A 25554-nucleotide genomic window follows, 5' to 3' on the forward strand; every position below is an offset into this window, starting at 1 on the left:
ATATTACACGTTACACTGATACATTGCTACATAACGTATTAGTGTTGAAACACCGCCATCTGAGTCAACAAGTCCTACCTTACCTGTAAGGGTGACGTCATCAGAGGTAGGTTATAAACTCCACGCTACAACGAACCAGACGAGGAAGTCCCGCCCTATCTTGTTTCTGATTGGCTACAGTTTGTATTGTCCTTCTCTCCCATTGGCTCAGCGATGTGTCAGTCACGTTGCTGGTCCTCGCGCTGAACGCGTCAGGTGAACAAATCCCTGTAGTTTCTGGTTTGATGAGGAAGGCGCTTTTGCAACTGGGGGAGTTTGTGCGCAGTAACAGCTGAGGTAATTTCTGAACTGGACAGGACTCTAAACCGAGTTCTACACCTGTAAGTGAACTTTTATTCAACAACAGAAACGGAGCAAGCATGAAGAGCCTGAAGTACCGCCTGAAAAGGCATGAGGTCACTATCACAGTAAGTAAAAGTTGGATTTGTGGGAGTTTCCGTGTCCAGGCTGCTGTGTGATTAGATGTGTGCGGTGATGGAGGCGCGTTATAACGCTGTGTGGGAACTGAGCTCTAAGAGTTTCTTGCTTTAATAAATGAGGTTTGAGTTTGAGGTTCAGGGACAGTGTGCTGGGGTTGAGGACTTAGTTTCAGCGTTTGGGAATCTTCTCTTCTCATCCGCCTTGTGGATATGATGACCCCATTACTCTGCTCATTTACTTATTTACTTACTTATTTATTTATTACACTCATCCATGCCTGGTTGCTTCTTCATGTTTCACGAGTTACAACAGTAAACCTTTGCCAGTTGTTTTCTGATGTTCTTACACCTACTTTTCCCTGCTGAAAAGGAAAGAAAAAAATAATAATGAAGACCATCACAGAAATTCTAATGGTTTCCACTACAAATACCAATACAAACCATGAGCTGTTAAGAAATAAAGCCATTACCATTACTGGTCCTTAAATGGTATCCGCTAGCCACCAATACATTTTCCATTAAAACCAGTACAACTCCCATGATAAACATTACAAAGATTCTGTTTTTTCCCCACCAATCGTCTTGAAAGAAAGAATACGTTAGTTGGAATATCAGTTCGTTTTAAAAAAAAAACCTGATGCAATGTTATGAAAAATATTTGTAAGCCATTTTTGAGTGTAAACTTTAATGTAAATCCAACAATAATCAACGTTTTAGTCATTTCTTCTATAATATGCTTCTAATTCGGAACAGGAAAGAACAAGTAAAATTTCAGGCATCCAGTTCAACTAGAAAGTGAGACGTATCCAAAAATATGGGAAATGATTGATGTGACAAGTTGTTGTTTCTACCTGTAGTGTCTTGCCTTAAATGATGGACTGTTTTTGGGACTGAAACTGCTTTAATCGTTCACGCAGACAAGTTTCAAACATTTGTCATCGGCTCTTGGTGTTCTGTTGTGCTTTCATGATTCACTGTGAATCTCGCAGTGCAAAAGTTAGCGTGCCCATAGTTTTCGAATGAAAACGTATATCTCGGTTTACGTTAGAAATGAAACGTTGTATCTGACAGCAAAGACGTCAATCTAAATCATATGGCAAAAATAATAAGCAGCTCAAGAAGTTCATCGTCACAACCATTTCAGTATCCAGATCTGATTTCAAGAAGGCAGTGCATGACATCTGGCGGAGTTATAAGAGACATGTCGGAGGGAAAAGGAGGGTGGGTGTATGTTATTACAGAATATCTACCTTTTCATTTATTCATTTAGGAGACGCTTTTATCCAAAGCGACTTACAAATGAGGAAATACAAGCAAAGCGATATATCAAGAGGAGAACAATACATGTAGTGCTACCATGCAAGAGTTATAATTGAATTTTGGAGAAACAAAGTGTGCAGAGAAGAGGTGTAAGAGCTAGAGTAAGTTTTTATTTAATTTATTTTTTATTTTATTTTAGGGGTTAGTTAGGTGTTCATGGAAGAGGTTGGTCTTGAACTGTTTTTTGAAGAGAGTGACAGATTTTGCGTTCCGGATTGGAGTTGGAAGTTCATTGTGGGACGCTTAGTGTGAAGGTTCTGGAAAGAGACATTGAGCCACTCTGAGTAGGCACTACTAAGCGTCGGTCGTTAACCGATCGCAGGTTGCGTGAGGGAACGTAAACATTCAGGAGAGTGTTGAGGTAGGGGGGTGCTGTTCCAGACAAGGTGTTGTACGTGAGCATCAAGGCCTTGAATTTGATACGGGCGGCTACAGGAAGCCAGTGGAGGGACATGAAGAGGGGTGTGACATGGGTTCTTTTGGGCTGGTTGAAGACGAGACGTGCTGCTGCATTCGGAATCATCTGAAGGGGTTTGATGGAGCTGGCTCGGAGCTCTGAGATTAGTGTGTTGCAGTAGTCCAGTTTTGAGTTGACAAGAGCCCGGACTAGTAGTGTTGTAACCTGTTCAGTGAGATAGGGTCTGATTTTCTTGATGTTATACAGGATGAACCTACAGGATCGTGTTGTTGTTGAAATGTGGTCTGTGAAGGTCAAGCTGTCATCAAAAGGCACCCCATGGTTCCTGGCTGTCCTACATCACAGAACTCTTGAACTGATATCATTTTTGAGATCAGTTATAAAATGATTAATATGTTGAAGCAGGGGTTAGCATTGCTACATCACAGTTCCAGGTTTCCCAATTATTCCCTGAGCTTGGATTACTGTCTGTGAGTTTTGTATGTTCTCTGTGTGTCTGTGCGGGTTTGCTCTGGGTTCTCCAGTGTCCTCGTCCTCCCAGAAACATGCTGGAAGATGGATTGGACCTGAGGTGTTGATGTATGTGTGCATGGTACCCTTAGATTTCTGATATACCATGACCCTGACCAAGACAAATGTTTCTGTTTATTAAAAATGAATGAATAACCTCTTGACCACTTATTGGGCCATTTTTATTGCTTCTGATAATTAAAAAAGAAGAAAAAAACCCCCTAATATCTTGCTGTAGAACACATCTTTATTGTCCTAAGCCTGAGCAAACATTTGCATTCACCTGCAGCTGGTTGTAAGAAGTTTGTTTACTCTCTCTTCGTTAAGAAAAAGAAGCGATTTATTTAAAACTGTACAAGTTTTCCCAGGAATTCTGGCATGAAATTATTTACCCAGAATGATAATTATAATTGCTTAATGTGTATGTGGGAAAACCAGTTCTTCCACTCGAGGGATATGCCTATGAGACTGACACAGAAAAACAAGACCAGTGTTTGAGACTTATTCAGAGTGCAGGCTCGGTGCTTGTGCTCCTCTTCAATTTACATGTGAAAGAAAGCCGGAGCCCATCTTTGTGTTCGGGACAGAAGGCCTTTTGTCGGGGTTGTGCTTTGAATGGGGGTGAAAAAGCTCTCCAAGCCACGGAGAGTCACAGTGGTGTGTAATGTCAGCTTTATCAGTCTTTCTCAACCTTCTGGGATTTACTCAGCATGCAGCGCTTCTTCTTAGAAAAGCACTATCTTGTTGGTTTGGCAGATGATTTCTCACCACAGTGAGAAATCTTTTGCCTATGCTTCCTTCACAATGGGAAATGACAAATAAGCCATCATGTGTACTGAATACAGACACCAGTGTAAAATGCCTGTGACAAGTTGATGTGTTTGGCAAAATTATATTTTGAGCCCATGCTGGTGACAAAGCAGAGGAACAGTTGGATAAGCAGCAGGTTATACACAAAGTAGTTCTGGATGCAGGTGTGCACTTGTGTGATTGCTTTGTTGGTGTGTGTGTGTGTGTGTGTGTGTGTGTGTGTGTGTGTGTGTGTGTGTGTATAAAAAAAAAATAAGATCCAGCTACACTACATTACATCTGTATACATCAATCATTTCCCAAAAGCATTGTGGTGTTGATTCATCTGCTATGACTCACTGCATGTGTTTAGCAAATATTTTCAGTTCTGCACCTTACTAGTATTACATGACACGTTAAGCGCTACAACCAATTCATTACTATACCTTTCAATGCTTTCAGGTCTTTATTTCAATAAGCTAACACTATACTAAGCGATACCCGTTCAGATGGCTCTGCGAAAACGACTAAAACTGCTGTATTATGCATGCCAGGCCAGTAGCTGGCGATGTCACTTTGTAAAGAAACGCTACACGTTTGCGCACATAAGCATTCACATCAACATGTCCACCATATTGATCTGGGAAAGACTGCCCTATAAACAAATACAAGTAAACGGGGGAGCTGTGTTTTTTCTGAATAAAAAGCACAATAACGTTTACATTTCTCAAACGATTTCAACGGTTTATGATGTACGTGGAGTATAAAAAAAAGTTCTGTCTCTAGTTACTTAGAATCTCGATAGTTAGACTTGGAAAATTATTCATATTCATAAGGAATTTGACACTCGTCGAGTATAGATTCGGCTTATTTTTCTTGGTTAATAAATGATATGACGTCCCTAATGTAATATAATTTAGTGTACATGAAATGTGAACACCTTTTTTTTTTTTCAAATGGATTTTTCTGTCTTCAACGTCATTTTTTTTTTTTTTTAGCTTTTCTTGTGCTCCAGGTCAGAATTCTGTTAACAAAGGTCGTTCATTTTTAAATACTGAAAACATTCGAAATACAGCAAATAGTGAGACACTGAGAATTGTTTTCACAGATACTCATTCTCAAAAACTTGCACTTTGAGACGCGTTTTCAAAAGTTTGCGTTTCCAGGCCCCAAAACGCTGCTGTCGTGTAAGCGAACAGCCAGAACGCTTAAGAAGTTTTCCGTTTGAAAACGTTGTCGTGTAAACGGCCCCATTAGGCTCCCTGGGTGACATCTGCAATAACCTGAACATGTTTCCTAACTGATTAATTTAACATCGGAGGGATGAGTTTATGCCAGGTTGTTGTTTACAAGCCTGGATGATTGCATCACACATGGTAGCCTGTTATGATCATTTTTATTTATATGGCAGTGTCCAATGTTTGATGATTAAGGAACTTGATCATTAAGGAACTAACTGCTTATTGTTTCCTTTTTTGAAAACTAAACAGCACGTGGTATTGTGGCATATGAATGTAGTGGCTTTATACCTGTATCTGACATTATAATAGTGCCTTTAAATCAGTCTTATTTTATTGGCATCAGCAACTGTGTTCAAATTACATAAATTTTAAATGTGATTCGTTACATTTCTGCGTTATCAGACAAAGTTGTAATGCATTATACCCAACTCTGGTCTTGAACATGCACACAAACAACAAAGTTGTAAGCATCAGGTGACTTGTATGCCTTTCATTTCTTTCTAGTAAGTGTCTATGAAATGTGTACAGTATATGTCTGGCCATTGCAGGTTAGACCACTGCTTAGGATTCTGAAAGTGTTCATTTATCCAGATATAATCCATAATATTAAGTGGATAACATTTGAACTAATTTCAGTCAGATTCCTAAATAAAACTCTTGATGGATTCTTGAGTCAGATTAAGACCAAGTAGTATCCGGTTTCTACTCCTCTCTTTTTGTTTACAGACATCAAAGGGGTCTATACGATGGAGAGCTTTCGAGTGCTCAATGTGACTCTTTCCACTAAACCCCAGCTACGCTTATAAGAATAATATTTTTTTGCTCAACTAAAGTTGAACTTAAAATGATTGAGGACACACAGTCCAGTGTATGGATTTGGACATGATCTTGTTTCTGCATGTAGTTGCTGTTTTATGAAAAGGGATTTAGTAGTAGTGAGTAGTAATCCCTGGGGTTCATGGATTAGTGTATACTCGGCGTTGCACTCACATCCCGGAAGAGAGGCTACTGTGAGTAAACAACAGCTGTTGTAAATGACCAAGGCTGTCTATTGATTCAAATCACAATTTTATTTTGCTGTTCAAGTTGTTCTACACCAGCAGCTCTGAGAGCAGTGCCATCTTCAAGGCAAATCACAAGTTGTATTAATACTGTTGTTCTGATAGGCTTTAGGTTCTACAGAGACCGATCAGTCATGTCGGATGCTCATCATAAGCTACGTTTAATAAACTGACAAACAGGATATTTTTACTGTTGACATGGTGCAAGTTTGGGGGACACACGGTGGCTTAGTGGCTAGCACTGTTGCCTCACAGCTCCTGGTAATCCTGCCTGCACCCTGTGTGTGTGGTGTTTGCATGCTCTCCTCCTGCTTCAGGGGTTTACTCCAGGTACTCCGGTTTCCTCCCGGAGTCCAAAGACATGCACAAATTGTCCGTAGTGTGTGAATGGGTGTGTGATTGTGCCCTGTAATGGGTTGGTACCCCACCACTCCCCCATGACTCTGTGTAGGATTAGTGGTATGGTAAATGGATGGATAGATGGAAAATGTTTCTGTAACGAGATGTTTATTTAAAGTTTATGGAAGGAGTCTCCACTGTCGGCGCTTTGTAACAGTCAGAACGTTTCCGGCAACGGGAGAGTCTCCAGGACTGTGGATTTTACACGTTCAGTTTCTCTGTAACATGACGAGCTGCGTTATTTTTTTTTCTCATGGAAATTAATGGAAAGTGTTGTTAGACCACTTCCGGGTAGTAAGAGTAACTCCCCTTCATGGTGGGCTGCATTACACCATCCAGGTATTGTATATTTTCTAGAAACTCGCACCCCAAAATGTTTTATTTCTTACATGTTTAACTTGCATCAAGCATGCAGGAAGGTTTTCAATAATCCACATTTGAATAGTAGTACCTGAAGGAGACTAGACACGTGTCCACACATCCAATATCGTGTGTTTGTACACGAAGCCTCCTTTACCTATGGACGATGGGGACAGTCTGAGTCTGCAATTGAATTATAGAATTTCCCTCTGCCTCAGTGAGCGCTGATTCAGCTTTCAACAAGCACAGACCATATTATGATATGATAATCTCTGAACCATCTCTAGGCATAATACATCTGTTTAAAACCGGCCTGGCAGTGTGATATGTAATATTTCAGCATTCCAGTGTCAGACAGGGAGATTCAAGAGCAGTTTTGAGTCTGAGCAGATCTCCCCTGAGAGCAATTGAGCTCCGAGCATATTTGATATGAAATCTGAGAGTCTTGCTTCAGCGTGATCAGTGACAGCTCGGCAAACTTACGTGTTTTTCATTGAGCAGATTATAAAGCACGATTACGTATGTCACTCTTCCACCTTCCCAATTGCATTGAGAAATCTGTACACAAGGGTACTCCTGAATCACTAACTAAATCGCCGTTAAGTTTTTTTTTTTTTACTGAGATTTATGTTTTTAATCCAGCTGCGAAACCACAACTCGGTCAGTCGATTGCGTGAACTGAAGCAGAAACTGTGGGTTGAGAAAGAAAAGGCTCACAAGGTCATATATGCATTACACAATTGCAGTGGCATGCTCACATTGTTTAAAATGAATGCGTTAAAGGAATGCTATTTAATACCAACTTTTGAACCTAACCTCTAGCCACTACATATGTAACACGTATGTGATTACCACAAGCAAGAGTTTTAAACACATTTCCCTGTACTGAGAGAGACAAAAAACATGTTTAGTGGAAACTCACTTAAATGGAAAGGCAGTTTCCAAATCACAAGAATCAAGCGAATTAAAAGTCTCACATGAAACATGCAATTTACCTTGCATTAGGGAACGCATGAAAGAGTTATACAAATACGCTTCACATAAACCTTTGTTGACTTCAGTTATAATTGGACTTTGAGTAAACAGGGTTTCAGTTCTTTTCTTAGTACCGGGGAGATGATGAAGTACTTTTCTGTGCTATATACACATCCTTCAGAAGCAGGAGATGGAGATTAAATTGAAAAACACTAGAATGTTCTTTTTAATAAATGGTCTGCATAATGTCGTGTTCACAATATAAGCAATAACTGTTGTTTGTAGATTAAAGGTAAGTGCCTTAGATGTACATTTATGCCATTTGGCAGACTCCCTTAACCAGAGAGACTTACATTTATCTCAATTATACAGCTGAGCAGTTGAGGGTTAAGGGCCTTGCCCAAGGGCCCATCAGAGGCAGCTTGGCGGTGCTGGGATTTGAACTCATGACCTTTTCCTTGCTGCAAGTCCTAATTGGAGGCATTTATTCTAGATCAACAAGGCATGAAGGCAGCCTGTGCCCTGCTGTTTGAGCTTATAAATGCTTTAAAAATAAACTGCAGGGTGTCTCAGAGTCTCCATGCGTAGGGGAAATGAATGCCTTCCAAAATTTTTCATACTTGGTTTGTATTATATTTATTTTTCCAGACAGCCTTTAAGAACGCCTTTGACAAAAGAAGAACATATTGAAATCATTCTCATGGCTGTATCGGGAAGCTGTCGCAAGATTGCGATGGACTTTAACAGGAGACACGGCGAGCACATCACACACGACACTGTCGACAAACTTATTAACAAGTTCAAAAAGAACTTGGAAGTGTTGCAGCGCAACCGAGAAGTCCACGAACATCCAGTGACGAAGACACAACCCACGTGGTGCTGTCAAACGTAGTCCCTTATGTATGGAGACTTGTGGGACAGTCAGTGTTCTCCAGCATTGTTTTCAGCTGTTTTGTATTTGTCTGCAAGCATGGAATAAGGCTAAGTGGGCCAAATATTTAATATTTCCACACTGGGAGTTTATAGCTAGTGGTGGGTGTTCTGAATCTGGCAGAGGTTTACAATGTGTTAATGAACTCCAGAGATCGTATGAATTGCCCTTAACTTGTGAGTTTCTTTATAAAGACATGAACAGTTAGCTTAAAGTATGACCTTCATTGTTCCGTCATAGTAGAACACTGACTGGGAAAGAGATTTAGGTCTGTTAAAAATTAGTAATAGGCATTTAGAATAATTTTGTAGCGGAGAGCTCAAATGCTCATTCATCATTCATGCATTAAAAGGCTTGGGGAATGCGAGTGTTTTAATAAATGATTCTGCATTTATGCATTTATTTAAATATCTTTTCCTTCATCAAGTGATACCATCATAATTTGGCACCTCTTTTGTGTTTTTGCCTACAGATGTGTCACTGTTATTATAATTCAAGCATTAAATATTCCTTCAAACAGCATTAATCAGCTTGACAGCCCTTTTTCCCAACTGCTTATTTTGTTTTGCTTTTTGTCTGAGAAGACACACTTGATAACGATGTGGCAGGTATGAATATGTCCTTAAGTGACATTGACTGACAGTTTGCACCCGTTATCTCCATTATTACAAGGATTAAAGTATTGGCACGCTTGGACACTTATTGCTACTGCACCATTACCACTGGACAAGAAACAATTGATCTTGGCATTCATCTAGGTTTTTCTTTTTATCAGGCAAAAGAAAAAAAATACTTTGCAAGTAGTATACTGAAAAGTATTTTAACTCATTTTAATTTGCTGGTTACATAATGAGTACTGGATTATTTAAGTGCTTGTGCTCATCAGTAACAACCAGTGACAATGTAAAATAACTAGTAGCTGATTGGATGGTGGGCAATTGTGAAGTTATCTAAATATGTGTATAACTTATATAATGGGATAGTGAGGTAACAAGTTTGTTTATTTTCTTCCCCTCACAAAACATTATCTGTCGCAGTGACGGAAAATTGAGTAGCGGTGTAGCCTAGAAAACTGTATGAATGGTCTGTTACTAAGGTGACCAGATGCAAACAGACCAAATGTGGGACAAGTAGTAAGTTTGTGTGGGACATGTTTCCAACACCTAAAGCCCTAACATTTTGATGCCTATTTAAAGGAATAAGAATCATGTGCACTCTGCCTGTTTATATTTATTTATATTTATGTCTCCTGTTTCAAACAACTAAGAGAACCATTACTGCATAAAAAAATCTCACGTGTGTCCAGTTTGAGTGAAAGCTGACAGCCCTTTGATGCAAGTATGGGTCTATGCGGAACATAAATGGGCGTTTCCCAATCAGTGGGTGTCTCCAGACCAGATAGGCATTGTTCATTTGGGTTATTTTAACAAATCAGGTAAAGTGGTTGAAAAACAGCAATCCCAGTTTGAAAACGCCCAATAATTGGAAAACGCCTTTTTTTTTTGTTCTGCAGAGCTACCATACTCCTTTTATGACAAGCTTCTATACTTTCTTCACAGCCATTGGATGAATGTCAGATCTGGCCAACGCCCCCTGGGGACGATTGCTTCATCAGCGATGCAACTGATGTTTTCCATCTATTTCAGTTCACAACTTACTGAAATATTATCGTAGAAACATGAAGAAAATAAATAAAACCATAGTGTACCACTTTCCCAGATTCGGGTATGGAAAGTTGGAGGCAGGTTTGGAAGAACTCAAAAGGTGCTATATTCTTTCACTTTCGCTTTTCAGCGGTTTTATTTTATAGACACACACGCACATGCGGGTGGCTCTCTCTGTCTTTCGAGGTGGCCATCTCTCCTGTTTTTATTCTCGCCTCAGCTCACTACAACACACAATATTTGTTAGTATAATTCCCCGCAGATGTGCAATCCTTACCACACACCTTCTCCGGCTCCGCCCTCCATTCACAAACCGCCGCTCGAGCACGTCACGTTCAAATTTGAGTCAACTCTTTATTTCCAATTAAAATGCAGGACATCATCTCAAGATGCGGGACAAAGGGCTAAAATGCTGTGCATTACAACACAAAGCATGATGTCTGGTCACCCTATCTATCACTGATTTCTCTAGAGTTATGTTGGAGTGAAAAATCTTTTCTGCCTGCCCGAGTGTGTGTGTGTGTGTGTGTGTGTGTGTGTGTGTGTGTGAGACTGTCTCTCTATAAAGCTTGGCGATGAGTACTGAGGCCCCAGAGTGCTGGAAAACTGTTAAAGTGGACAGAAGGTTATCGTAGCTTGCCAGGAGATTATAAGCAGTGGGAGTGTGATCAAGGTGAAATCCTTCCCATGGCTACAGAGCTGGAACTCATGACTCAATCAACGGAACATTACGGAGTATATTTTCCTCACAGACCTTAAACTGATTCAAAACAACCAACATACAAACTTGAATCTGTTTCAAGCCACAGTGCATTCATGCTATGCACTTTATAGCTTTGTAAGGGTTTAAAAAATGTATTATTTTTTTTTTAGATTTTTGAATTTTGCTAATGAAATTTGCCTGAAATAATATAAATAGTTAAAGTAGTCCGAGTGTGTTAGTTTAACTTATTTGATCATTTAGAATTGGTGTTGCGTAAGCCTGAGCAGTCTGTCTGTTCCAGCTCCAGATAACCTGAAACTGGTTTTGCTAGGAACTGAAAATGTTTACTAGCTCTTGATGCCTACTTTTGATTGCATTATTTTTGTGATTGTTATATTTTTGTGCAATACAGGGTGTGACAGATATTCTTGGTATTTTTCATTACCGTTGGTGCAGATTTATTAGCTTAGTGACGCTTTTTGTTGACGTACAATTAGACTATATTTAAGGGCTGCACGAGAACGGTTAAAATGATGATCACCGTTATTTTTGCTCAAAATTTTAATCACGATTAATAATCACGATTATTCAGTCAGTTAAGAACTTTATATATAATATTTCACTTTAGCATATTTATTGCACTTTTTTACAGCCGCATTAATAAAATGTTATAAACAGAACAGAAATGCAGTAAGTCACATTTGCTCTTCATTTCAAGCTTGCTGTCGATATAAGGAATCGTCAGTTCAGGTACCGTTTCGGTGGTTTTACCTACTGTACTGACCGCAAGTAGGTTGTCGCAGCAAAATATTCAATGGTGCAAATTTCTCTCTCTATTTCCAGTGTATATTTCGCATACAACTCAGGCAGAGCAACTTTTAGAAGAATATTTGTTTGAGGGTATCTTGTATCTTAAGTGTGCCGATCATTTTTTTTTTTTTTTTTTTTTTTTTTTTTTTTTTTTTTTTTAAAACCCCCTCATTGCTTACTGTGCTTACTGGGCACACATCCTTGGCTAAATGAAACGTGATCGCCTCCATTATTTCTACATGTCTGTGCGAGCCAGATGAATACGGTGTCGCATTGAGCAACGTCCCCGGTATCGTTGTCTGTGTGGGGAAGGCCGGGTATTTGTATGGTTAAAGCTTTTTGTGTCTTGAACCTGTGACATTCTCGATCTCACACTTTATGTGGGCTTTTCCGGTGGTCGTAAGGTGTGTCGTGTTACCTTGCGGCGCTGATACGGCTCGGAAGCACACGTCGCATAGGACTTGCACCTGGTCAACTTGATCACTTTCTTTAAACCTGAAGTACTTCCAAACGACTTTTTTTTTTTTTTTTTTTTTCTTCCTTTTTTTTAGGTACTCATGTATGTGCCTCATCTTCCTCTTGTTGCTCTGCCATTTTGTTCCTTCAGTCAAGCTGAAGGACTGTACGCTTTAATATGGTTAGCTGCCGCTGCTGTGCTGTGCGCGTGAACCCACAAACTTCTGTGACACCGTATTTCAAAGCGGTGAAAACGACACCCTGATTGGTCAGTCGCGAACTTCCGAAGAGAGCGTGATTAGTCACTCGAGGCAAACGAATAACTTGTGATTTGGTTTATCATCTGTAGACACAGCCCATAAGAAGAATGAACAATTTGCAACCTTACCAGCATTTTCTGCTTGTTAACACTACGTGTTAGAGGAACAATAATCATGGTGACATGCTTGTTGTATGTCCAAACTTTTACTATGCCGCTTTTTACTTTTACTCATTGCTGCTTTTTCACATTTTTTTCATAACCTTAGAAAGTATCTTGGGTCAGGGTTGACAAGGATTAAAAGCCCTAGAGTCTTCAAGGGTTAAGTAAATGGTATTGTTCTCAGGGACAGTTTTCTGCTTTCTGTCTACATGCACGACAGAGATAATGATGTAGTCTGAGCACTGTGTGTAGGAGTGGTGTGTGATGTGCGATTTAGAGACAGCCCTGACTACCAAGTCTGAAGAATATGTTCCTAAGCAGCTCCCAAACCTGCAATTTGCAATCGCAAAGCATATTGTATGGTAGTAAAATACATATATTTGCTGAAGATAATATTTTAACATATAGCATTTTGTCCTTGTAAGGTGCCATTTTAAATAGTTATGACGATTATAATCATTCGAAGTAAAGTGTCGAAGTGTCATTTTTTTTTTTTTTTTAAAGAGAGAAAGGCTTTCTTGGTGGCTGCACCTGGCGTCCAAAAGCCTTTTTAAAATGCAATTTGTGTCTAAATGAATGCTAATGCACCAAAGCACTTTGGCCTGCCATCTTCTTCAGGCTGTGTTCTGATAAACGCACTAGACTAAAATGCCTCAAAATGAAACATGGCTGCCGCCTTCTTTAAAAGCCTTTTCATATTGAATTTGAAAACATAACCCCATTTTTCAATTCGAGGTGGCATCATAATGTTTACTTTATAGTCTGGCCTGTGTGTGTGCTTGTGTATTACTGTAATTAAGCTTTAACCTTATTTATTTACCTTATTTATTTTTTATTATTTATTTAAATAATCAGAAATAAAGCTTTTAAAAAGATTGAACAGCTTCTGAATAGGTAAACGTTTTTCTGGATCACCGCAGATATACACCAGGACAGAGGAATGCTCAGATACGCTTACCAGATGTTCCATTGCTCTGATATGCCTGTAGCTTTATCGGTTGCCCTGCATACCTCAGTTTCACTCCCTCACTCCTCCTCTGTCCTGAGAACCCGATCCCTGCATTCCTCGATCCCTTTCTCACTCTGTTCCGCCTTCCCATGTTTCCCCTCCCTCAGGGCCAGCCTGAGGACAAAGCATCAGCTCCGTCTGCGCCGTGCATATCAGCTCATTTTACACAGCTAATGCATGCAGAGAAAATGTCTCTCAGGCTGAGAGAAAGGTCACGTTCAGCACTGTATTTGATGACTGCGTTAAAATGACTAAAGACTGTCTGATGTAAAATCTGTGATTTTTTTTATTTATTTTTGCTTTCTAAACCATTTTCATGAGCACAATTTGAATGCACGTCCTTGCAACAATGGAACTTCTGTTTTTCAGTCTGTAAAGTCGCCGTCCCCTGCTTGCCCACACACGTCCTGACTGATACATACACACACACACACACACACACTCACACACACACCTTCATATGACCATGACTCATAGTTCAATCACTTCAGCGGCTCAGTCTCTTCCAGTGGTCTGCATGTTTTCTGCATGTTTCATTACACTGTATGGCATCTGCCATGACATGAGTTTATGCATCATTCTATGCTATGATATTACTTTTATCAGTCATTGTCATGATAGCCATCAAAAGGTTGTTTTTATGGCAACATTTGTCACATGCTAATTTTCGCTATAGGTGCTCTAAATGTGATATGACATGACATTTAGTCACACCGGTTGTCTTGACGTATATAAGTACAACATGCACTCTGACTGCATAACAAATATCTTTTAAAAAGTTCAAGAGCTTCAGGCAATGTTCATATCAAACATATGTATGAAGAAAGTGTGATCTCTCTGACTTTGATCATGGTAAATGGTAAAAAGTCTGTACTTATATAGCGCTTTTATCCGAAGCGCTTTACACCGTGTCTCATTCACACACACACACACACACACACACACACTCACTCAGAGCTGCCATGCAAGGCGCTAACTTGCCATTGGGAGCAACTTGGGGTACTTCGGTATGTGGAGTCATTTCATGTGGAATTGAACCGCCAACCCTACGATTAGTGGACAACCCGCTCTACCACCTGAGCCACAGCCATCCATGGCATGGATGTTGCTACCGGAAGGGTTGGTTTGAATATTTCAGAAATGTCTGATCTGGTGGGATTTTCACACACACACCAGTCTGTAGAGTTTTACATAGAATGGTGCAGTAAACAAAGAACATCGCGTGAGCGACAGCTCTGTAGGTGGAAACGCCTGGTTGTTCGGAGAGGTCAGAGGAAAATGTCCAGATTGGATCAAGCTGGCAGGAAGGATATTGTATCTCGTATAATCGCTATTTACAATCATGGTGAGCAGAAAACATCTCAGCGTGCACAAAAAATTGGCGGTTGATGAGCTACAACAGGTGAAGACCACGTTGGGTTCCGCTCCTGTCAGCCTGGAACAAGAATCTGAGGTTATCATGGGCACAGGCTCACCCAAACTGGACAGATGAAGATTAGGAAAGAAGGACACTTGGTCTTTTTCCAATCTACAACTGTCCAGTTTCGTGTGGAATAGTGTGGAAGATGTTGAGCAGTAGTGCATTACAGGCCATTTATTGTTGTGTGGTTTTTTTTTTTGTTTTGTTTTTTTTACAAGTTCATGCGGGCCAAATGAAACAAGGCTGTGGTTAAACATGGGAACTGTAACAAGCACTAACAGAGGCCATAGCAAATAATTGCACTCAAATGTCATACATTTCCACAGACAAAAAGTGCAGAAATTGTGTCTGTGATGTACAGAAGCACTTCTATTGAAAAATGTTTCAGAGATTGGGAAAGGAAAGAGTGATAATGAAGGGGATAATGTCCATACATTAATAATGCGTGTACACTGCAGTGACCTGGTTTGCCATGCAAAGGAGCCTCGCTGGCAGTGTTAATTTAGTCATCCTGCTCCAGCAAAATCTGTGGTCATGAGCCACTGCTAGCACTTAATATCTGGGAAATTCTCACAGGAAGTGGATGGGGGGGGGAAAGAAAGGATGGAGCCACTACAGAGTGCTGCAGTTTGATAGAAGGCTAGTGCACTAAATGAGAACAGCACTAGATCATGGGCTCAACTTTGGACATTTTGGGTTATAAGATCAGCTGTTGTTTCTTTTGGTGAGGTTGAAGATGTGAGAGCTTTTCGTTAGATAAAAAGAAATGTCAAGATGAAAATCTGGGGTGACTGCTGCCTGATGTTAGTAAACCGTGAATACTGTTTACTACAGTACAACTAATTGTACAACTAATGAAAGCATTCCCTTAGCACTAATTGATTAGATTTACATTTACGTTGATAGTTTTGCATATGTTCATTGGCTATCTATATAGTTTGTGTGGAAATACCGCACTAGCTAAGCGAAACTATAGCAGCAAGCCGTAATCGAGATGGGAATACGCACTAGCAACCAACATGGAGCGACAGGAAATTGCTGGTGGTGTCACTATAGCAGCTCTCATGACTATTGCCAGTCATAGTAACATGTAGCACATGTCCAGTCCATGTGCTATGCTATGGCCGCTTATTTGACAACTCTGACTACGTTTACATGGACAGCAATAATCTAATTATGGACCTTATTCTGAATAAGACAATATTGTGATTAAGGTGTTTACATGAGTTGATTTTAGAATATTCTTTTCATGTTCCTGTCTTACATGATATACAACATAGATCGATTAACGGCACACGGCATTACGTCCCCGTGCCACGCCGTCCGACGTTCCCTCCAGAATTTCACATATCGTCGTACAGTTCCTCTTTGTTATGGTACCGTATACAGTTTTGGGTGTTTTTATTTTTAATTTTACGGAAGCTTCAAGTGCAGTTAATTCTTTGTCATGCTGTACGTGCAAATAGACGACTGCTTGAAGCCGTGGGCTGCGTCCTAAACCGTGTACTTACCGTCTATATAGTAGCCGAGATACATGTATTTCTCCTACTATAAGCATGCAGTTTCGGACGCAGCAGTGCTCTCTCGTTTGCCGTTAAACGGTTGAGCGCTGCCGTGTGTGTACGTGTCCTGTCACAAAATGCGGTGAGAACTCCCACACGACGTTAATAATGTGATTAAGGTGTGTACATGTCTGTAATGCACTTCCATAATGCGACTAAAACAGGAATACTCCACACGTCTTAATTCCATTTTTGTTTACTTCGAGTATGACTTTAATCGGATTAAGGTCATCAATAATCGCTGTTTACATGCTAGTTTCTTAATCCGGGTATGGTCTTAATCGGGTTAATATCTGATTATTGTTGACCATGTGAACGTACTGATGGTTAGATCAGCCCGATCATAGGGTTCTTGCTACCTCTCTTAACCTTATGTACTCTTGCACGCTGTTCATTTCTTTTCCTTTTTAAAAATAGCTCTGACTTATTCTCTGAAGAGCTTTTACAGGTGTGATTTAAGAGAGCTGATGGATCTTTTGTCAGGCTCTGCATGGTTCCTGAAGGTGAAATAGTTTTAATAATGAGACCATTGCAGTATTATTGAAGCAGAGCTATGAAGTGAGTTGATTGAAAGATTTACAAGTGGTTCCAATGCAGTACATTTTCTTTGGTGCAGTTTGATTGCAATTCAAGTAGTGTGTCCCGGTGTGTAAAATCATTTGTATCTTTAACTGCTGCCATTGCCAGGAATGCTTTTAGCTTTCATAGCATTACAAATCTGTGGCAGCATTATAGTAATTATTATGCCGTAAGTGATAAACGTTGATAGTGTAGATTGTTCTGTAGTTAATAGAACATTACTCTGACCTGCTAGATAAATAACCAGCAGGTTAATGGGTCTGTGTCCACATATTGATCCTGTGGACCTAGGAATGTACTGATCCCATTTTTTAGTGGAAAACATCTCGGGCATTGCTTTTATTATCTGTCATTTTTAATTAATAAGAATTACATATATTTTTTATTATATTTAATTACATTTTTCATTCCTTTTAATATTTGTATAAGTTCTGTATTATGTCAGTTGAAATGCTCAGTATTTGATCGTGTATACCCAAAGGGTGACAGAAGTATATGATCTACTGTTTCGTTTTATACCTTAGCGCCGTTGAATTCTCAAATCCGATCCAGATGGTTGAAGGGGGCCAATTAATTTCCTTTAACAGCAGCTCTGAGAGCAGTTCCTGCTTCAAAGCAAATCAATATGCTATCGTTTCTATAGTAACAACTTGCACAGGGACTTGTGTGCTGCGTGCTAAACATAAACAGATTAGCAAGACTGTGTACTTTTCAGAGATGGGTAATAACGCGCTTCATTTACTTGCCACTTTGTAAATGTAAAATGTAGCTCGTCATGTTTGCAGAAAGAAGCTTTGAGCATATGATCCCCAAAACACCATGCCCTCAATGACGTACAGAGGTGGGAGCATCATGATAATGGACTGCAAACAGGACTGGGTATTATACATCATCAGAGGAAACATGTATTGAACGATGTAACTGGACATAGTAGAGGAGAATTTAATCTCAACTTAACCGAAACTGAATGTGGGGAGAAGACCACGACTGCAAATGACCCCAAAATAAATAAACAAAATAACTCCAGGCTGGTTCCTGAGAGAGAAAGTGAAGGTGCTTGCATGGACTAGCCAATTGCGTAACTTTATTTGGGAAGGATTTTGAAATTGCGAGTCCATAAGCGAGACCTCCTTAACCTTAGACAATTTGACAAGAGGAATGCGTCAAAATTGAGCCACATCTTTGTTTATTCTTATAAACACATGTTTTCTGTTAATCTTTGTTCATGTATGAACACACATGAGACAGAAGACATTGTGTGTGTGTGTGTGTGTGTGTGTGTGTGTGTGTGTGTAAATTTGAACAGATCAGCAAGTCTGTCACCTCTGGCATGTGTGGGAGAGAGAAGATGTATGGAAGTGTGTACGTGCATGTTCTTTCTTGTAAGCATTTTGTGTGAAAGTTTGCGTGTGTATTGCAATGGAGAAGTGTGTAGTGAGGCCTGTATGTGTGTCAATTCACTGGACAGGGATTAGTGCCTGTGGGGCATCCTGCGGCAGTGTCTGGGCATCTGGTGGGGCTCCAGCTTATCTCTGTGCTGATGCTACTCTCTCTCTCACACATTACACACACACACACACACACACACACTGAGCTTTCCTCCACAAAGAGAGAGACAATAACAGTATTCTGCTGATCCTGAGGATCTCCAAAGTGTGTTAGAGCTGACGTAGTAAATAGTTTTCTTTGCATCATTTGTTGTTTGAACGGTTGCACTATTTGTGGATATGCCTAAAAATACAGCTTGTTTATTACTGAACCTATCACATAACATGTAGAAATAAATAAAAAAATAAATTGAAAAAAGTAGAGAAGAAAATTGTAAGATTTTTAAATTCTTAGATTTATATTACTAAAACCTGATATCAGATGCGCAATTGCACATTTAATTTTCTATCTCCCCCCCTTATTTTACCTTCTACTTTTTTAATCCTTTACAGTTCCGAGGGCTGTGTCAATGCGCCATGGGTAAAATTACTTCTTAGTAAACTCTAATACTCAAATAAAACTGAAACTGCTAGTGATGGTGTTACATGGTTGGCATTAATGCTGCCCTCTAGAGGAGAGTTCTGGTACTATATTAGTTCTAAAAGCAAGAATTAGATTTTAAACCCAGAAGAGATTTTAACACGAGACAGACCGGATGTATAAAGAGGAGTAAATAACACCAGAAGAAGTAAACAAGGAATGGTGGGCAGATGCAGAATCTTCTTACAAGTCTGAACATGTTCTTTGTTTGTCTTTATGATCATGACAAATCGTAGAAGAATCACATCATCACACCATCATCGTATGAGCAGGGCTTGTTTTGTTTTATCATGTCTGGTTCTGTCATCACTTCTAGGACCATATCGTACACCTGGTGTTATGTCTGGTGTGTTTTAACATGCATTGTCTACATCATCATACACTAGCTTCGAACGTAATACTAGTTTCACATGAACTGTGTGGTAAAATATCAGAATATAATGTTACATGTTACATTGACACTACATTATCACAGTAAATATGGTTTGTGTTAATGATTTATTCACAAAGTATTTAAGTGCTGTAGTTAATTATCTGAGATATACACACAGGTTGTTGTGATGGAGTTGTTACGTATGTTTAAAATGTCTTTTACTTTACATAAATTTTTATAAAACTAATAGCGGTGGGGCAGAATGAAATCTCGGAGCTGTGCTGAGGGAGAACGTGATTCCAGCTTGTTATTAAGATTAAAGTTTACCTCTCAGTTTGTCTTAATGTGTGTTGTTTCTTTAGCACTTTACTCTGGCATTAAATACACATTAGTGCATGTCGTTAATAAGATTTAGTCTCCGTGGTGAATTTACTGACTCGTGGGAAGCCGTGACCTTGGTCATGTAAATGTTGTTTTATCAGCAGCACATTCCGGCAGTTCTGTGGGCAGATTCACAATCAAGTGTATGTAATAAATAACACGATTTAAAACATTCATCATTTTCAGCTTGGGTTTTAAACTCACTTTACTCATTTTAATGAAATTCGATGGTTTATGATTATTATTGCCCAAACAATGATGCATTTCTTTGCCTAAGGCTTTTTTTTTTTTTTTAATATATAAAAGGATCATGTGCTTATGGTCTCTTGTTTGTTACTCTTTACCACTTCTTTTTGCCACGTAAATCTGACTTTTTGTCCTTTTTCCTGTATTGCCTTTCTTTATTTTCCTTTTTGGTTTTTCTTTCTTGATTTAAAAAAATAAATAAAAAATTGGTCATTTTTCTTCGAAATTTTTTTCATTTTCCTTTTTGTCTTTCTTGTAGTTTTTCTTTCTCTCTTTCTGCTTTGTCTTTTTTTCTCTTTTTTCTTTATTTTTTCCCCCCTGATTTTCTCTTATCTGTCTTATCCCCCTTTCTTTTCAATTATTCCTTTCATTTATTACCTTTTTACATTTTTTTTCCTTTATAGTTTTTTTCTTTTTTTAGTTGTTGTCATTTTTGGTCTTTCTTCTTATTTTTTGTTGTTGTCTTGTTTTTCTTTCCATTTTCTATTTTTTTCAGTTTGAATTTTCTTTCATACTCTCCCGGGTCTCTCTCTCTTTCTCTTTCCTCCCTGCCCCCAGTATTTTTCTTACTACTTAATACTTGCCCATTCGGTTGCTTAACTCGTCGATATTTTCTCTTTCTGCTCTTCTGTGTCATTCCCTGTAATTTTCTCTCAATCTCAATTTCTCCTTTGTCTGTGTCTTGCGATGGCATTGCTCAGCCCCTCACTTCTCTTACTGCAGAAAGGAGACAGTATGTGTGTGTGTGTGTGTGTGTGTGTGTGTGTGTGTGTGTGTGTGAGAGTTCCCCTTTTCTCTAGTTTTTCAGCTTCATGCCAGAATAAACAGGCTCGAGAGCATGTGAGGTCGCCCAGCATCATCTCCGGCATCCAAAAAATTCTCCGTCACGGCCAGCTTGAAAACCGATTTCTCTTTTCTTTGGCTAATCTAACCGGTTTTTGATCACACACATGGCAGAGTATCTTTGTGATAAGTCCACAGGGTGGATTATTCTTTGTAACATCTTTCATGTGGAGAGGTTTAGAATTTAAAGAACAAAGCCCGAGTCTCATTACATTTTAGCTCTCAGTAGTGACATGTGCTCAGTCCTATCCGCACTCGCTAGTGGACTCCATCAGTACAGATTGTACTGATTATTGTTGTTTCCCACTGATTTCCGTCGTCTCTCCTCTGCTGATTAAAATAAGATCTATGGCGGGACTTTCATCTGCATCTCAGTCTCTGAAGACGTTAATATAACACAATGTGATACTCTTTATTGTTTCTCATGCAATTTTTTTGAACTGGCATTTCTTGGAATGAGAGAGAATCTCATCTCAGGGTTTCTTATTCATGATTTATGCTGCATTCAGCTTACCTCAGAAGTGACAAGTCATTTTCATTTTCCTCCAGGCACTTGAGCTACAAAGTCGGGGGATGAAATCATGGACGTGTCTATTTTTGTCTGTCGTTTTGTTAACAAGCTAGCCTAGTCTTGGGTAAGGAGCTTTCGGCAAAAGCAGCATTAAATCTCCATGCGGTTCTGGTTTAAACCAAAGAACGCTGTGAAGTTAGAATTGATTGGTTTGCCTGTCTCGGGGAACCATGAATGATTTTATGGAAAACCCTGTATCAGAGGGTTCATTTTAGGAAGCCAACAACCCTGATCAATCCGAAGAACCACTGAGGAGGTCTTGAGAGTAGTTTTGGATTAAGATTTAGTAAATATACTGTGAAAGTGCTACTAGACGTCAGGTGCTGTTGACACTGTCACAGCAGGTAGCATTGCTGCTCACAGCTCCAGAGTTCCTGGTTCAATCCAGAGCTCAGTTACAGAGCATCTTCTCCCTGTGTCGGTGTAGGTTTCCTCTGGGTTCACTGGTTTCCCTCCCACCTCCCAAACATGAATTGCCCCTAGGTGTGAATGAGTGTGTGTGTGTGTGTGTGTGTGTGTGTGTGTGTGTGTGTGTGTGTGTGTGCGCGCACGCACGCATGTTGCCCTAGGGTTAGGGTTTGGGTTCCCCATCCCATCCACGATATTTTCTCACCTCACACCCGGAGTTCCTTGAAGATGATTTGGATCGCCTACAGCCTGACTAGGATAATATGCTTGCTGAAGATGAATAAATTAATGAACTAGTGGTTCTTCACAGAACACCCTGCATTTGTAGTGTGTTCCTGATCTTCTAACATCTAACTCTAGTCAGTTGGTGGTGGTCTGGGTGTGGTCAGAGAAAAATCCAGCTTCTGAGACTGTAGGGGTGACTGGGAAAGCTGATTCTTCTTATTATAACTCGACTGGCGGAAATGGGGGGAAAATAGCAGGGGAACACTCTGGGCCGAAGGTCATACCGTTCTGATGCTATAGAACAGCTGTCTAGACTTTGAAAGCTCTGAGTGTACATGCTTTCCAAAAAGCAGGAGGTGATGGGTCAACTTGGTTTCTCCCCATGGAGGCTGGGTAAGAGCAGGAGTAATGGGCAGTTCTTCACTAATGGATATTTGAGTCTCTTTTGGGAAGGCCGAGTTTTAGTGAACCAGACAGGAACTATCCAGGGAGTCTGTAAATGGACACTTGTTGCCCTGGGTTTCTTTTTATTTTGAGGAGGCAACAGCTAACAAAGCTTTTGAAAATTACTATTTAATCATTCTTGATTAAATAATAGTTCTTGATCGTTCTCGACATTTGGGGTTTAATGACTGGTGACGGTAATTCTAGAGTACTGGACATCATTCTTCATGTTAGATAATGATCAACTTTAGGGTTGTGTGTGTGTGTGAGAGAGAGAGAGAGAGAGAGAGAGCAGCAAACATCACTAGTGTGCTGAACTCTGATCGGGTCCGAGCTCTCATGATTACATAACGGTAGCAACTTGGAGGCCTCTTATGCATGGTAAGTGTATTCATGTTGCCACGGCAGCAGTGCGCCTTGTTTTGTTGCGTCGATCATGTAGATCAGTCACTGGAGAGGGTGTATTGCCCGTAGCTGTCTCTTTACAGCTCGTTTACATACCGACACGGGCCTCCTGCAGCTACTCTCAGCCTGTCTTTAGCATACCAACGAGCAGGCGTCTGGGTGCACACTTGCCTAAGATCATCAGCAAACATAACCTGGGTGGGGGTGAGCCTGTTAGAGTGAGAGCGAGAGAGAGGTGGTCTAATTAAAGCATCCGTTTAGCCAGCAGCATAACGACAAGCTGTATAGTTATCTGCCTATAGTCCCAGTGTAACCTGGTATTAGCTCTCAATTCTACGCTAGAGTCACTAATCACAGGTTAGGCCTCATCACTGCTGTGTATTAATGAATAACCCACAATTGTCATGCTGCAACTGTTGACACTACAGAGGGGTTAGTAGCAATCCGCTAGAGCAGGTTAGAAATTTTGTACGTTTGTATTCTGTGGTACATGTGGGTTTATTGACACATTAATAGAATAAAGTACTCGAAAACATTTGGTTTTTGAATGTTACGGATGTGTTTAAATGAATTGCTAGTATGACACGATCGGGTTTCTTTCAGCAAGCTGGATACGCACCGATTTATTCATACATCATTCATGAGAGCATTTGCATGGGAAATTTGGTATTCATGAGAATCGTATAGGTTGTTTTTTTTTTTTTTGGAAGAAGAAGAACAGCCATATTGTCCTTGTGCTCTTGAGAGTGCTTGCAGACTGACTTTTGTAAACCTTGATTGATGGGCTTCAGATGGCACCAAAATACAATGGGCTGCAGTGTCTCGGTGTAGAAGTTGGCTCCATTTTCACGGCATCTTCTTTTAATGCTGTGTAACATATTTTATTAGAACCAGCACTACGTTATTGATTAGTGACCGAGCTGGTATGTCTCAGGGTGCAATGTGTATATTTCTATACGTATAATGAGGTGATATATTGACCATGATGGTGGAGGGTGGAGAGATTTTTGACTCCTTCATTCCGGTCCACGTCATGAGGACAGTTGATGTTGCTTTCATTCATTTAGAATTTCTTTTTCCTTAATTTCTTCATCTGTCCCAATATTGCATGAGTGTCCTCTGTGGCCATGTTTTTGTGTAGACTTATGTGCATGTAAGGCTCCGTCCACATTAATCCAGATTAATTTGAAAACGCATCTTTCCCTTGATGTTTTGGTCTTCCAAGACAAAACACCGAGACGGCGTTTTTGTCCAGTGAAAATGGAGCTTTTCGGAAACGCTCTCACAGGTGGATAAATTTGAAAATGCAGTTTTCGGGTTGTAATGTGAACTGAGAAAACGGAGATATTCAAAATGATTTTATTCATATGACCCATTTAAAACAAACAAGATGGTGGCCGATATTATATTGCAGTACAGCAACTCCACCTCTTTGTCTGTCCGTTAAAAATAAACAAAAATCTCTCTCTCTCTAGACCAACTTTTTTTTACTCCTCTGGGAAATATTTCTATGAAAATTTTTTTTTCTTTTTTTTCTTTTTTTTTTTTTAACCAGGTTTCTCCATATATATTCGAAATTTGCATGAAATAGCTTGAAGGGAAAACCCCGTAATAGATTTGAGACAGGATGATATGGACATGAGAGATAATCTTATCAAAGCTGTTCTTATCTAGCTACTTTGCAATATTGGCGCAAAAAGCAGTTCTTTTATTCCGTTAAATTAAAAATGTGTTTTTATTTTCTGCTTGTTGAGAATGGGGTAATATAATGGCCGTCCTCATTCTAGTGATACCTCAGGGACAATTCATGATGTGTGTGGAGTCATTGGTAGGGTATATCCTTATTGATCTAGGAGTCCCTTTCAGGGTTGCTCAAGCCTGTGTGCTTATATATATATATATATATATATATATATATATATATATATATATATATATATATATATATATATATATATATATATATATATACATACATACATACATACATACATATATGTGTGTATATGTATATGTGTATATATATATATATATATATATATATATATATATATATATATATATATATATATATATATATACACACACACATACATACATACATACATACATACATACATACATACATTATATTATATATATATATATATATGTATGTATATATGTGTGTGTATATATGTGTATATACATAGTGCAGAAACAACCACCACACACAGTTGCTCTTGATAAAGTCACATGATTGACCGCTTATTTAGATGCTAAGTTTATTCATCCTGTTTGTTTAGGTGTGAAAGCAGGTTTATTTGGGGATCAGGTGCACTTAGGTGAAAGACTGTGTAGTGTGTGAGCCTGGTCCATGATTGCTCATGTAATGTGAACACCATTATGTCTGCAAACAGTTTGCATATGACACCAGTTGTGTAGCGTGAGCAATACAGCATTTCTGAGATTTTAAAGGGTGTGTATTGTTCACTTGGGTTTAGTTCATTATTTCTCTGTAGCTCCTTTTTGTCACTGCAGAAT

At 39.4% G+C, this 25554-nt stretch overlaps 1 protein-coding gene across 2 annotated transcripts in view; it reads left to right on the forward strand.

The window, feature by feature from the left end:
- Nucleotides 1-213: 213 nt before the first annotated feature.
- Nucleotides 214-25554, forward strand: part of uacab (uveal autoantigen with coiled-coil domains and ankyrin repeats b) — a 58284-nt gene continuing 32943 nt past the window's right edge. For both annotated transcript variants that reach the window (XM_053616692.1, XM_053616693.1), the window contains exon 1: nucleotides 214-467. In XM_053616692.1, coding sequence (XP_053472667.1) covers nucleotides 420-467 — 48 coding nt within the window. In that variant the 5' untranslated portion in view covers nucleotides 214-419. The remainder of the gene's footprint in view (nucleotides 468-25554) is intronic.

This window comes from Ictalurus furcatus, chromosome 27 (assembly GCF_023375685.1).
Source record: "Ictalurus furcatus strain D&B chromosome 27, Billie_1.0, whole genome shotgun sequence".
NCBI lineage: Eukaryota > Metazoa > Chordata > Actinopteri > Siluriformes > Ictaluridae > Ictalurus > Ictalurus furcatus.